This window comes from Equus asinus, chromosome 1 (genome assembly GCF_041296235.1).
Source record: "Equus asinus isolate D_3611 breed Donkey chromosome 1, EquAss-T2T_v2, whole genome shotgun sequence".
NCBI classification, from domain to species: domain Eukaryota; kingdom Metazoa; phylum Chordata; class Mammalia; order Perissodactyla; family Equidae; genus Equus; species Equus asinus.
Genome location: NC_091790.1, coordinates 135,514,352 through 135,530,008, shown reverse-complemented (window position 1 = coordinate 135,530,008; position 15,657 = coordinate 135,514,352). Strand labels below are relative to the sequence as shown.

Genomic DNA, 15,657 nt, shown 5'->3' with positions numbered 1-15,657 from the left:
TGTGGTTAAAATGGTGAAGTCATTTTTATTTCAGTACTTGACAAAATACCCCATAAAATTCAAAACTTCTACCATTATACAAAAATAGGTCTCTACAAGTGATATCTGTCTTCATCACCAGTAGCAAATATATTAGGCAGAAACATGTAACTTCAGTAGCCTTATAAGAAAAGTGCTGGACATCTCAAGCTACACATTCAGCAGTATCATAATACGCAAAAGTTTAATCTTTTCACCCATCCGATAAATACACAAAGTTTATAATTTAATCATTTAAATTAGCATTCCACAAATATACATGTAATTTAATGATTACTGTGCATGAATACATACACAATGCTTATATGTACAAATTCCAGTTTGTTTTAATGTGCTGGCAAGGGATTGGTATACAATCATAAGCTGTGTTTGTACTGGTCCCATTGAATATTCACAATACAAAAGCACAAAAGAACCACTGATTTATAAAAGGGAAGTTGTTTAAAATCACTCCGATTCATGATGTTTCAAAGGATTATCTTCTCATGCCAGCATGAAACTGAGTTGAACCTATGAGAAAAATACAGGATATTGAAATTATTTCAAATTACATTGCCATTTATACCAGACTAACTAGTTCATGAAGGGCAGAAGATTATTACCCTCCATTTAAAAAAAATGCTTTTTATTTTTCTAAAATCTTATTCATACTTGAAGTGATTTTTAAAGATTTTGAATATAAATTTAGAGTCACTATAGCTGGCTCTCTAGCAATGTAAGTGAAACTAATGTTAAGATTCTCTTTAAAGTGCCCTGCAGGTTAAAGGTTCTATACCTTCTGCTTCTTCAGAAATCTTTTGGTCTTCAAAATCTAGGTCTTGTGAAATCTGGATGCTCAAAACAAAACACAAACCAAACCAATTCCAGCTGAGATCATTAAGTTTCCTATGACTGCAAGTTGCTTACGTTAGGTGATTTCTTACAGGAAGAGAGATACTACTAACTTAACCTGCTATTAGCCATATCTAGTTTGTGGGAATAGCAGAAAAAAGGGTCTTTAAAAAAGTAAAAGCAAAATATAAAACTTGACTTAAAGCACATTAAATTAAAATGATTCAAAACCTTTGAATGAGGAGTGAATTGAAGGGAGACAGGGAAAAGGGGTTTTCCACAATGAACAGGGAATCCACTTAAGTATTACAGTGTTTTTGAGCAGAGAAAAAAGATCATTCTTATAAAGTCTTTAGAATGGGATGGGTTTCTTGGGTCATCCATGAAAGCACAAGGTTCTAGCAGGGATAATGGCTGCATTAAGTGCAGAAAGTACTTGCTTCCTCCTCTCATCTCCCCACCCTTATTTGCAGGCCTCAACATGTATTACTTAGGAACATGTTCTCCATGTAACCCTCCGAGTACTTTGCACATTGATGCTCATTGCGCATTTTGTCTAATCAATCTGCTGAATGAAGACGGCAAAGAATCTTTTTTGGGGGGAGTGGGATTCAGGGTGATAAATCACATCTTGACTGAAATTCCTGAGTCCTGGTAACTCATGCACTGAACTGTAAGATTTGATTATCCTGATGAGGAAGGTCAAGGAGTTTCAGAAAGAGAAAGGAGAGCTCTGGGTCTATCCAACCCTCTGCATGGTGCTGCCAATACTTGGTTAAGCTGAGAGTACCTGACTGTACGGTTCCAAGTCGTCTTTGCAGTGCCTCTAGCCGAGTGATATAATCTGTCAGGGCTCTGTCAGGATCATAATTCTGAAGCTGAGAACATGCTAAGGAACCAGGATTTAAATCAGCTAGAGGGCCTGGGTACCTATGAGATTAAAAACATGAACATGAATCTAAATTAGCCAGAAACAGTGCAAGTAACTTACCAACCTGTCTCCACCCTGCCCTCAAAAGGTAGACCACTTGTACACTGCCAGTCTATATCCCCTGTACTTCTGAGTGGGCAATGTATAAGGGAAAACAAATTCAAAGCTGCTACTAAGTGATCATAAGAATGTCCAGTACAATGCCTGTTGCAGAGGTGCTCAATAAATGTTGCATATGTATAAATGCATCTTGTCACGCAGACTCTAGTTTTTTCATACTGTCCAGTCTCTATCAATTTTAGTTAATACTTTTCCCCAATGTTTAACCACAGCATAGATACTAAGTAAGACTTGATCAACTGCTTCCTGTACTCTTGGAAACCTGGTACAAATTCAAAAACTATTTGATTCTGAGCCTTAGGTATGTAAATCCTATATAACTAAAGATACATCTAGCTATTTCAGTGCAAAGAAGTCAAAGCCCTAACACTGTCCCTTCTCTGTTAAGTATTAGGACACTTAACTACTCTAGGCAGAGTTTATCAAATTCTTGCCTATTGTGAAAAGGCAGAGGCGACCTGGGACAGTCCAGGTCTGATCCTGAGCGATAGGTAGAGTGTCGCGGTTCTCCGTACAGCTCCAGCCCACCGGAAGGACGATAAAACGGCTCAGTCCTTTCAGCACCTAAAGTAATCCAAAATGCACCTTGTAAAGAAAAAAAATACCAAGCCCTTGAAAAATTTCTACAAAACAGAAAAGGGCTCACAAGACTGCTATGCTGTACTATGTTACACTCTCTCCTCTATATAGTCATTTTCAATTATTCTTGCTACAGGAGAGAAACAGCAGCACCATGTTGTTTACTTTTGAAAATGAGTATTTCCGATAATTTGGAACTATACTTCACAGAAAATAAACTGTTTAATTAGAGTATTTTCTTTTTAAAAGACCTCTTTTTAGTTATAACTAGTGGTGAGGTGAGGGGTGTCTGTGTGTGTGGTTTGGGAGGAAAATATGGGGGTAAAAAATATCAGACTAATGTAAACAAGTTCTTTTATCACTCCATTCTACTGACGTTTATTACCAAAACCTGAAATCAAGATTTGCTAACTTACAAAACAGAACTTGTCATGGTACACATTTCAGATGTGGCAGTGTAAGGGTGCAGCTTTCAAAACACTTTGTTTAGAATACTAAATATATTCACTCTTCCTCTGCTGCTCAGCTACTGGTAGAATATGTAAAGGTGGTTTAACACCAATACACAGTATGGTTATGCTGTGTGTCTGTAACTCTGTGTGTCCCCAGCTTCTGAGCTCATCCTATGTCTGAAATGTTGAAGCCCTTATGTCTGTTTCCACTTCCAGGTGTAGAGAGAAGGAATTTTAACTGTTACCATTATTATACAACCTATTGGTATACTCAGAAGCTTGTCTGAATATTGCTAAATTGTGAAAGCTTCAAGCCATAATTTTCACAAGATTAACAGCCATCCTGTCGTGACCCAGAGCCTTAAATGTAGATGTAAGGGGAGTGTGCTCTGGAGCCAGAATGCCAGGGTTCAATGCTGGCTCCATCTCTTCTTACTGGGTAATCCAGGGCAAATGACAAATGCTTTCCATGCCTCAGTTTTTCATCTGTAAAGTGATAATAACAGTAAAACATATCATAGAACTTGGAAAATAAATGGAAAAAGCAGGGCTTAGTGCAGACTCAGTGCTCTATAAAAAACAATTCTTATTAATTTTAAAACAGCAAGGTCCCCAGCTTTGTTAGCTATAAGGGCTCTGTCTTTGGACAACACAGGTTCTAGAACACATTATTTGGAAGGTATTACACATGCAGTAATTTTAGAGAATCATAAACACAAGAAAAAATTCTATTTTGACTTCACCTGGACTCAGTCCAAAGCCATCCCTGTTAATGTTGATGGAACCAGAACTTGTGACTCGATGCCATCGTCGAACCAAAAATTTCATTCTAAAAAAGATCCAAAGAAAAAATTTCACAGCACACCTATAATGTAATGAGTATAAATATACACTTCCCCTACAAATCAAGTCATACATTTAAATATGAACACAGAACAAATTTCAATATAACGACGATTACCTCATCTAAAACTATGCAAATGTCCCCTGGTTTGTGGTAAAATTAACTAGAACAGGGCTTCCCTAGAGGCACCAGAGGTCTCTTCTTTTGCCAGCACCAGGTTCTGGCTTTAGAGGTACATGGTACACAAAGAAATGGAGAGCAGAAGTAGAAAAGAGGAAAGGGGATGGGCAAAGAAAGGTTGAGGAGTAATGAAAACAGGAGAAAAGAACGGAGACTAAAAGGGCAGATGAAATGGAAAGAGAATGAAAAGATCCTTCAATTGGCACTAAGAGTGAGCTGGGAAAGCTGGAAGAGGAGTGAGGTCACATAATCAGGAATGAAAGCAACACTGGCTTCAAGAGGAACAGGGGCAGCAGTGTCACAAACCAGCTGTAGTGAGTTGCTGCCTGCCCTGTCCTGGCTCAGAGCTTTTTGGAGCATCAGTTTGGGTTTCTTAATTCCAATCAGTTTTCAAGGTTGTTTGAAGGTCAAAATATAACGAACATATAACAGGACAAGAAAAAGAGGAAGGCAGAGACAGAGACAAATGGCTTTCATGGAGCCTTCCCAAATTCCTCCAATGAAAATGAACAGCTCACTCCTGTGACCTCTCATTTAGTGTTTTCTAAGGTACATGCATATTGGTCTTCCCTACTAGAAAGTGAGCCACCCTTAGGGATTTGGGCAGCGATTACCTGTGGCAGGATATGTCTTTTTCTTCATTAATGCATCTCCTAGCACTTAACCCTGTAGAAGGTGTACTAGGTGATGCAGGGAATGAAAGATGAGGGAAGAGGACCTGGAACCAGGAGACGACAATGTGGAGCAGTAGAGGTGAGGAGGGTCTGAGACCATCAATAAGATAAAATGTGAGCTCCCTTAGAAAGCCAGCATGGATGAGACTGGGAACCCTGGCTGGTTGTCTTAGCTCTGTCATTACTGGTTTTGCAACCTCTCTCTGCCTCAGTTTCCTCATCTGTGAAGTGACATTTTGGACTATTAGTAATTCTGGTTATTTTAGTAATAAAGTAAATGAAAGTATGTCAGACTAAGTAATTTTTCAAAAACACTTTTTTCCTCTCTTACGATTTCTTTTATTTATATATCTCAGCTAGTTCACAGGCTTATTCATATTGGAAAAAAAAAAAAAGATAGAGACAATGCAGAATGTATGTACCAGCTCTGAGTCATCACTAGCTGCCTGCACCTGGGAAGGCCCCTTTCCTAGGTGCTATAGTACAACATCAGGTATCCCTGCCAAAAGGATGAAGACCTAGGAAGCAGCAGGCATGTTTTGGTAATGGCAGATGTCACCTACTATAGGAATACAGAGTACAACAGGCAGAGAAAAGAGAGAGGATTAAAAATAACTAATCCCTTTAGCTGTCAGTGCTGTTGAGTTGCTTCTGACCCTAATAACCCCGTGTACAGCAGAGCAAAACCCTGCCAGGTCTTTTTGCCCCGTCCTCTCACCTTCCAGCACTATATCAGACAATGCTCTGCTGTTCTTCTTACGGTTTTCATGGCCAAATTGTTTGGAAGTGGGTGGCCAGGTCCTTCTTCCTCGTCTGTCTCAGCCTGGAAGCTCCGCTGAGACCTGTCCACCATAGGTGACCCTGCTGGTATTTGAAATACTGGTGGCATAGCTTTCAGCATCACAGCAACACACAGCCGCAGCATGACAACTGACAGACGAGTGGTGTGGTTCCCTGACCGGAAAATAAATCCTGGCTGTGGTGGTGAGAGTGCCAAATTTTACCACTAGACCACCAGGGCTGGCTAATCCTTTTAGAGTCTATTAAAATGCATTTTCTTTCAAGCACTTTACCTCGAAATTGCCATGGACACTCTGACAGCAGACCGAAACCTGGTGAAGCCCTTTGGACGGTTGGTGATCACCTCTAGATCCGTGAAGGCTGGCTGGCCCCCCATCCGGGCAAGCAGAGCCAGGGTGGCATCCTCACACTCCTGGAATCCACCCAGTAACAGCAGCAGGTATTTCTTCTGATAAATGAGAGCTTTCCGAAAACTTTCTGCCCTCAGGTATTTACCATAAATTCTCTATGTTTAAAAAGAGGAAACATATAAAGACATTAAGACGCTATTCAAATTGTTCTCTATGGGAAGACAATCTAGATTTTGTTTAAAAAAAGTAGTAGCAGTAGTAGAAAAATGGTAGGTACCTTATCACTGGTTTCTACTTTATTAGCAAAGTTGAAAGTAAAGATAATTAACCTTAACCTTTATACTTCTGCCTCTTTTTAGTCAATGGAATCTGTATACTAACCTTATAGTTATGCTTTTTGTTTATGGTGGATTTTAGCCCTTAATCATATTTATTGCAAATATTTTGTCATTCCATTATCATCTGAGTTTTTTTAAATTGTATAGAGCTACTTTTATTATTATGGTCACTAATCTATTTAACTTTTTCAATGTTAATGTTTTCTGTCACCTTAAGAGTCATAAATTTATGTTTACTCCATAGCTGGAATGAACATTTCAGCCATTTCTCTTTCTTTTTTTGTTTTATGTTAACTGATTAAGGTAGTTTTACTACAGTATTCATCATTAGTCATCAGAGAGGCTATTCAGAGGGCTTACCATCTTAGAGAGCACGATGCTCTAATATTGACAATAGTAGAGCTTTTGTTGGGGTTGAAAAGATAACTTTCTGTTGGTCTACTAAGAATGAGGCTGTGGGATGTGGGACCATGAGTTCAGGGTGCTGCCACTGTGACCATTAATAGGGCTTAATCTGGTCCAAGACCTGGGGTATGCCTTGCCACAAATTTTTGTGACCAGCTAGAGACCTTCATTCATGACGTGGACTGAATAGAGAGACCTAGAGACACGGCCTGAGCACCACCTAAATTTCTTTAGCCTGTTCTATTACGGTTAGTGAGGGATGAACCAAGGCAAAAGCAAGGACCAGCTTCAGTTTATATTTAGATGGAAGATGTCTCCTACCTTTATAGTGGCTTCAGAATCAGGGCTCAGATTCTGAAGTAAAGCTTCATTTCTTAGTTCAGCTTTCAGTTTGTAGACTTCAGCTTCTGCCCTTTTCAAGGATTTTTGGAGAGTTAACTTTTCTCTGTTCCAGACTTCTTTTTCAGAAGCAATGATGGCTCCAATGTTGGCGCCACCACTGAATGAAAACCTAGAAGACTGCAGAGACCAGAGCCTACTTGAAAGATTTTTAAGAATAAGTCTTCGGAAAAAAATCTGAATTAAACAAATTAAAAGTTCCCTATGGGAGATATAGAAGTCTCAGCTTTCCAAACTCAGACAGGGAAAGTGCTAAGCCAATGTCAACTGACGTTAAAGAACATACACTAACTTTAAGTATATGGTCCTTTGCTGAGTAGATTAACTTTACAACTAAAAAGCCTTGTGAAAGCCTGGCCCCAGAGAAGGTGTTTAGATTTAGTGGAGCTTTGAACTAAAAAAATCTAGACTTAATAGATGGACCATCTGGGTCTAAATGCTGAGCCCGTCCCTGAAAGACTGCACTGGAGAAGCAGGGAAAAAGCCACCCAGCATGTACATAGGGAAGTGGATCCCTACAGAAGCTGTCTGGATGTGTTGTCATGTATTTGACTGCACAGTTGTCTTATAGGTCTTCCCTATCTTTATATAGGGTGATTATAGAAGCTAGCAATTTATTTTGTAGTTTTTACGTGAAAAAATTTTAAATAAATTCCCAGAGTAGTTTATTAGACTGAAAGACATAGTTTAATGGCATCTTTCACTTAAGTTATGAATACAATAACTGATAAATAACTGATGGGAATAGTCAGAATTTACATTTGCACATTTCTTTACACATGTCTGATGTTGGTCCATAGAGAGCAAAGTAACTGGCTTTGGACATAAGTAGATCTTGGTTTGACTACGAACTTCAGTTTTCTCCTGTGCAAGGCTGGGTGTGGATTAGAGATTCTGAAGGTATATAACTCAGAATATGGCACAGAGAAGGCTCCCAATAAATAATAGCTATTATTATTATTGCCATCCCTATAAAATTTTCCAATGATCTAAGAATCAGCTACCTAATATTTTTACATTATCAAGATTAAAAATTGAAACTAAATAGCAGAAATTATAACTCTGCACTACTTATAATATGTGGCCATGATAAAGATAGACGTACGTAATCTCTGCCGGCTCCTGTCTGTTGATACCACTTGATCTGCTCTTCCAGCTTCATAACCGTATTCCTTAAATCATTCTTTTCTTCGGTCAGTTGGCTGATATGTCTTGTCAGCTCAGCATTTTGTCTCAGTAGTCTTTCAGTCAATGAGCCACAAGAAGTACTTGGGGACACTAAGCTAGACTAGAAAGACAAAATGGCATAAGGTCACATACACATAAATGTTTGTGAATAATGCATATAAAAATGTGGACAGGCACTGAGAACAACAGATTTCATGAAGAAGTGATGCTTGAGTTGAGTCTTAAACAATAAGTACAAATTTACCAGGCAGGAAGAAGACAGGGAAGGGTACCTTAAGCAGAAGGAACAGCATGTATAAAGGCACAGAGGCTTGAGCAAGAGTGTGTTGCTTTTAGGGAACTATAAGTTGCTTGGTTAAGGCTAGAAAGTAAAGGTTGCCTTCACTTTATGGATAGTAGACCTAAATGTAAGCAGTGGAGAGCCATGATAAGGCTTTAGGCTGGAGCACGCCACAAACAAAATTTACATGTTAGAAAGATTCCTTTGGTAGCAGTGTACAAAGTAGAGTAAATCAGGGAAGATAAATCCTGGAGTCAGGCAGACATGTTAGGACGTTACTGCAACAGTCCAAATGAGAAATGCTGAAGGCCTGAATGAAGGCAGTCACTATGGGCACATGGGATAGATATTCAGGTAGAAGGCACATGACTTAGTGACTGCTTGGACGTGCAAGTAAGAGTGAAGGACAGAGGACTATGGTGACTTTCAGCTTTCTAAACTTGGTTATATGATGACCAGAAATGTGGGTTTTGGACAGAAAGGAGAAAAGGCAGATGATGCTCAGTTTGGAATGTGCCTGTGAGGTTCTTGAGGGGTCACTATGGGGTACATTTCCCCAAGGAAAGATGTCTAGTAACTAACTGAAAATATAAACCTGGACTACAGGACAAAAGTCTAGACTAGAACCACAGTCCACTAGGAGATAAGCTCCAAAAGGGTGAGATTTTTATCAGATTTGTTCATTGTATCCCCAGAACCCAGTACAGTACCTGGAACATAGTAGGTGCCCGATATAAGTATTTGTTCAATGAATAAGTCTACTGAGGACTCAGGCTGTGGGAATGAATGAGCTTTCATACCTACAGTTGGGGAAACAAATGGATGAAGATACAGGAGGAAGAGGAACTCATAAAGGTGAATGATGAACGAAATGGAAGAAATGAGAGACTGCTGACACAAAAGATAAGGAAAAAGAGGGTTCTTAAGATAGAAGAGGTCAAAAGTGTCAAATGCTACAAAAAAAAAAAGACAGGGACTGAAAAGATTCACCAAGTTAGATAATTGTGAAGACACTAGTAGCATTCTGAAGGTAGTTTCACGGAGTGGTGAGGGTAGACAGCCAGACAACTCTTTCAAGAAACTTGGTTATCATTATACAATAAGAGGATAACGTAACTATTCAATAATGATAATGCAAGTTAATTTTCCCTCAAACTTTCACTACCTTTTATTGGGAGAAGGCAAACATTATCACTAATGTTTAAAATAAATGAGAAGATAAAATTCTTTAGTAGTCTCCCCTTATATGTGGTTTCACTTTCCACAGTTTCAGTTACTTGCAGTCAACTGTGGTCTGAAAATATTAAATGGAAAATTCCAGAAATAAACAACTCATAAGTTTTAAATCACATGCCATTCTGAGATGATGATGATCTCATGCCTTCCTGCTCTGTCCCACCTACGACGTGAATCATCCCTTTGTTGGCTCCCCAACCACCCACACCATCTGCTCCTAACATCCAACCACAGACATCATCATAGATCGATGATCCTCCTTCTGACCTACTGTCAGTAGTTCAGTAGTAGCCTAATACTATGTCACAGTGCCTACGTCATTCATCTCACTTCATCTCATCATGCAGGCAGTGCATTATCTCACATCACCACAAGAAGAAGGATGAGTACACTAAGATATTTTGAAATCACTTTTATTATAGTATATTGTTATAATTATTCTATTTTATTGTTATTGTTGTTAATCTCTTATTGTGCCTAATTTATAAATTAAACTTTATCACAGGTATGTATGTATAGGAAAAAACATAGTATATATAGGGTTTGGTACTATCTGCAGTTTCAGGCATCCCCTTGGGGGTCTTGGAACGTATCCCCCGCAGAAAAGGGGAGACTAGAGTATGGTGCCAGTTTCAAATGATTCATATAGTTTCCATTAAATCTTTGCTTTTTGATACTTTACAAAGTCTTACAGTCTTACCTCTTCGCCTGGCTGGCCAGTTAATTTCTGTACTTGTAAAATAATCCCATCAATATTTTCCTGAACCCAAATGAAATCTTCATCATCTGCTGTTTCAAACTGTAGTCTTCAAGAAAAAGACAAAAAGTCAAAACATATCTTCTCAATTAGTGATGCTGCGTGGCACAAACATTAAGGATCAGGCGACACTCTGCTTCACCTATCACTTTTCTCTTACATAAAGTGCTCTATTTCCCTGGATTAAGGTGTTAAGATATTTGTTTTTAGGTGCATGAATTTTGTCACAAATATCATCTCCTAATGGAAACATGCATTAACTTTAAAATTTCAATTCCCCACCCTTAGCTACCTATTAGTGAGTGACAGATTCTGTCCAGCTTGTCTAAGAATGCATTTCCAAAGGTCAGGCAGAAAAGTCTAACCTGTCGGAGGCTTTCTGGGCTAGATGCTGTAGTTTTGAAGCCACATATTGAAGCTTTTGTCTGATCATTTCTAATTCCTGATTACAGATAGTTCCTCTTCCCTTCATTTCAATCAGTTTAGGAAAGCCTGATTCCTTTGTCTCTCCTTCTATTTTCTGTTGAAGAACCCAATTTCTAGTTCGATCACTGGTTAAACTCCATGTGGTTGGCTGGCAATTTTGGACAGAAAAAGGAAAAGCAATAATTAAATGAACAGCAAATCATGATCTTTATTAAGGGAATACAATTATTGTTTGTATTTCAAATAAACTTCTATAGATTTCATTTTTAAATGACTTTTACACAGTTATTTAAATAATTTAATCCAATGTCAAAATCATATGATCAAAGAGCTGCAGTATTCTTTTAAAAAATATTTTAAAACAAAGTGTCAATTTACCTCATTAAGATTCTGACACAGAATTCTTTTACTTTCTCGTTTTTCTTCCCGTTCTAGTTCTTGCTTCTGGAATTCCTGCATAATTCCTTGCAGTCGCTTTCCTTCAAGGTCTAACTTATAAACTTGTTGCCTTTTCTCTTCCAGCTGACGCTGAAGATCTTCCACTTTGGACTGGAGCTCGTGCATTTTTTTCTGGCCCTCAGTGTTGGCCTCTTGTTCTGTCTGCAGTGTCTTCCTGTGAACCTGCCTATCCTTTTCCATTTGCTGTCTTGTTTGCAAAGAATCCAGTTTATATTTCTCAGTCTCATTTAACAATTCTACTATGCGACTGTGTTTCTCCTCTAGCTGTTTCTGTAGCTCCTTAAGGAGGTCCTCAGAGGATAAGGAGGGACGAGGCTGCCCACTATCATCCTTGCTCTGCAGCTGTGCACGCAATTCCCGCTCCCTATCCAGGGTACTGCTCATTTCCTGAATTCGAACTTTTTCGGATTCAAGAAGGACTTGAAGCTCTAAGTTTCGACCTCGTTCTTCTGATAACTGGGCATCATGTAGCACTCTTTGTGATTCTATTTTCTGCTGTGATTCGTTTAGTAGTTGTTTCTGTTGTTCCAAAAGTAGATTTAGCTGAATATTTCTTTGTTTCTGACCCTCAAGTGAAAATTTCAGATCCTTGTAGGAGAAAGTTGAGTTTAAGAACTTGTTATTTTAATATTACTAAAAACACTTTATAAGTATACAATTGTGCCTTTATTAATACTAAGTAGGTAGTATTTGGTAATAGAATTAATTATCCAGTTTATTAAATTTTCAGTGGTTAGAAAATAATTATTTGGACAGCCAGTTGGTTTTCATCAAAGAATATAAACAAAAGATTGCTAAGCTTAATAATACTTTCTCCCCAAACATTAATCATAACTGGTTAGAGAATATGAAACAGGGTACATTTCTCCTAGGAATAATAATTTTTAAAAATATAAGTATTTCTGATATAATGTAATTTGAATTACTGAAAAACCTCAAGTTCTACAATATCACACTAAAAATAATAGGGCTCAGGGACAAACTATGCAAACATAAAATTTGCAATGATAAAAAACAGTAGTTAGTATCTGAGGAGATAACATGTTTCTGCCGAGTAGAGAGCTCACTATGCCTGGAAGCTGCCATGGTGGATATTAAAAAAAACACACAAAAACGCCAAAGTAATAGGGAAGAGATGCTGGCTACACAATTTTTTAGCATAGAGGTAGCAGGTAACGAGATTATGTGGATTAACAACAGAGCTCTGAGCCAGTGAGGCTACAGTTAAAGTGGGCACTACTCTCTTGAGCTGAGAGCTGTGCAAGGCTGGGTGTGCCTCTCTGGGAGAGAGCCTAGAGTGGAGGGACTCATCTTAAATTTTCTTAAAATAGAGCAGCAAGGAGCCCTGCTGCCGGAGAAGTATCACCCTCCCCCAGGAGAAAACAGGAACCAGAACTACTTCTGCATTAAACTGACCCGACTGCCCTATTTATCAAATTGTATGTGCACTAATCTGAATTCCAAAAACACATGCTGTAGCAGAACAGTCTGTACATATCCTTGGATGTAGTAAAACAAAAAATAAATCATCACAACATTAGCATTTCCTGATAATACAGTTTAGATAACATAATACTATTCAACACACAGTTAACAACTTACAGTTACCTCACCTTTAGAAAGAGCAAAGTCTCCAGACTCTCTCTCTTCTATTGTTTTGGGTTTTCCACAGACACTTAAAGACAAAGTTAACAATACCTCAAGTTCTTCTTTATCCCGCTCTTCACTGCGTCCCAGTTTGGCTTTCTCTTTCTCCAAAGCCCACTGGAGCTCTCGCGACTTTTTCTGTTCACTTGCTAATGTGTCATTAAGCAAATGGACTTCATCTGTTTTATCTTTAACTTCCAACCTAAATCAGACAGACAAATGAACTTTCATAAAACTATTTTGCCCAAGTACATATTGAGAGAGAAAGAGAAAAGAACAATTTCCACTGAAAACCAGAGGCATATTATAAATTAGCTGATAGGGAAATATAAACGATGTAAAGATTAAAGATTCTTGACTGTGGCTCATTTCAAACTGTTTCTAGTAGTACAACTATTAGTCTTTATTTACCATTGCAAACAATTTATTGCTACAAAAGAATATTAATACTAAACATTTTCTTTTCTCTTTTACTGAACATGGGAATTGCCATGTATGTTTGTGTGTGTGAAACCAATATTCAAAATAAAGAATGACTGTGTCTATAATGTGTTCTTGGCAAGCAGAGTATCTCTGTATTTACACTAACAAATTTATTGTGTTTACAAGCATTATCTTTTAAAACATTTTGCATATTTTAGCTAACTGAACCATGAATCCTGTTGAGATCATAAAAATCACTTCAAATTACTTGGTGGTAAAATAAAGGTCAAAATTATGTATCTTTTTTTTTTTCTGTGAGGAAGAGTCACCCCGAGCTAACATCTGTGCCAATCTTCCTCTACTTTGTACATGAGATGCCTCCACAGCATGGCTGATGAGTGGAATAGGTCCTCACCTGGGATCTCAACCTGTGAACCCCAGGCCCCAGGCCACCAATGTGGAATGTGGAACTTCAACCACTTGGCCATGGGGCCAGCCCCTCAAAATTATATATCTCATACAACAAGAAGCCTGAAGTAGAACTGAAGTTACAGTAAAGAATATGGCAATACCTACTCATGAGTTTATCATTTGGCATTTTTCCTATCCACTGTAGTTTTCCCCATAAATAACAGTTTCATGCTATTTAAACATCATGTACAATGTTATGTTTTTGTAGGATCTGTGCAATGTCTATGACATAATTACTTGAATTTCTTTACTAATACAGGTTTATATAAGAAAGCTTGGCACACCTAAATGCCTCTAATTCCTTTAGGTGCTTATGCTGTGCTTTGAGTGTTGTTTCTAGTTCCAATTTTGTTTGTGCAAGTTCACTCTTCAGTTCGGCAACCACCATTTTCTCAGAACTCAGCTGTTCTTGTAATTCTGTTGCTTTGTCTTTCACACTACTCAGCTCCACTTGCATCTCCAGGATCTGAGACTGCTTCTGCTGCATATTATATTCCAAGAGTTCTAAATGGAAAAGTAATAATTTTTAAAGTATGATCTAGCCACTCATATTGGGTTTATATTTTGTTGATAAGTACTGATTTGTAATTTAGGAGATACTACAAAGCAAATGTGAAAAGATTATAGTCCTAAAAAGCTAGCAATTTATATAAATATACTTTTCCTCACAGTGATAATGGTCAATATATCAGAACTGTAAATATATTAGGATGAGAAAAGTTTAACAGAACATATTAATGGATACAAGATTTGAAATTAAAAAAAAACCTTTAAATGTTCACACAATACTATAAATAGGAGAAGCATGTGTTTGGGAAGGGAGCTTCTGGGATACTTGGTATAGGTGATGTTTCCAGATATGCACTTAATAATTTGTTATACTGTGTATTTTTGTGTTTGGCACTTTTCTGTATGTATGCTACAATTCACAATAAAAAAAGGATTAAAAAAGAAAGTTACTCTCATTATGGATTTCTTTTTCTTTTAGGTGAGTATTCTCATATAGAGCTTAAAAACAAAGATAATGAACTTAATGGTCTAAACAACCAGATCAAGGCAAGGATCCTTTTACATTAAACACAGGAGTTGAATACCAATCAGATAATCCCTTAATCCCTAGAGTAATTAATGTAGATTATCTCCTTGATGTTATAAGAATGAGAAGAAGGTGTGACTAAGAGGTAATGTGTTTCAACTGAATAATAACAGGAAGAAATGAAACAGTGAAATATTATTCATGTATTGTGTCACCATATAAGCTCGTCATAAAACACACCTTGGCTTGGTTGATCATTCTCTTGTTCTCTTTTCCTACCATTCATTTGAGCACGCAGTGCTTGAATTTCAGATAATAAACTCCTTCTGTCTGCTTTCTGGAGACATTCCATAGCTGCGCGATACTCAACACCCTGTAACAATCAAGGTAAAAATCCAAGTGAAAGAGTTGTAAAGACAATAAAATTAAGAACTAGGAAGTCTGAAGAAGAATGAATGGAACACACGTGGTAAAATTTTGAAAGATATTAATTTTCTCTTCCTGCTCATTAGGATTTACTTTTTAGTTATTAATCTTTACATTTATTTTTGAAGAATTCAAAATATTTTAAAAGTTTATATAAATAGCACCATATTGTATCTATCTTAGTGTCATATGCCTTTTTCACTTAACATGTTGGTGAACCACCCAAGTTGACACACGTCGCTCTATTTCACTTATTTTCAATGTTCTATAGTACTCCACAGTATGAATAATACATTACATTTTGAGCATCTTATATTTATTGGATCCTCTTTATTGTCCTTCGTTTGTATCATTTGTCCATTTTT

The 15,657-nt window shown here is 37.6% G+C and overlaps 1 protein-coding gene across 13 annotated transcripts in view; it reads right to left on the bottom strand.

The window, feature by feature from the left end:
- The window catches only part of AKAP9 (A-kinase anchoring protein 9), a 159,885-nt gene continuing 144,228 nt past the window's right edge, over window positions 1-15,657 (bottom strand). For 5 of the 13 annotated variants that reach the window (XM_070508256.1, XM_070508272.1, XM_070508290.1 and 2 more), the window contains 13 exons: window positions 15,107-15,239; window positions 14,115-14,334; window positions 12,988-13,138; window positions 11,209-11,877; window positions 10,770-10,978; window positions 10,348-10,453; window positions 8,049-8,231; window positions 6,866-7,063; window positions 5,724-5,956; window positions 3,696-3,781; window positions 2,356-2,506; window positions 1,661-1,800; window positions 1-549 (listed from right to left, as the gene is read on the bottom strand). In XM_070508256.1, coding sequence (XP_070364357.1) covers window positions 515-549; window positions 1,661-1,800; window positions 2,356-2,506; window positions 3,696-3,781; window positions 5,724-5,956; window positions 6,866-7,063; window positions 8,049-8,231; window positions 10,348-10,453; window positions 10,770-10,978; window positions 11,209-11,877; window positions 12,988-13,138; window positions 14,115-14,334; window positions 15,107-15,239 — 2,514 coding nt within the window. In that variant the 3' untranslated portion in view covers window positions 1-514. Of the gene's footprint in view, window positions 550-1,660; window positions 1,801-2,355; window positions 2,507-3,388; window positions 3,439-3,695; window positions 3,782-5,404; window positions 5,627-5,723; window positions 5,957-6,865; window positions 7,064-8,048; window positions 8,232-10,347; window positions 10,454-10,769; window positions 10,979-11,208; window positions 11,878-12,987; window positions 13,139-14,114; window positions 14,335-15,106; window positions 15,240-15,657 lie in introns of those variants that run through there. The other 8 variants (XM_070508262.1, XM_014842935.3, XM_070508303.1 and 5 more) reach the window with 6 other exon arrangements.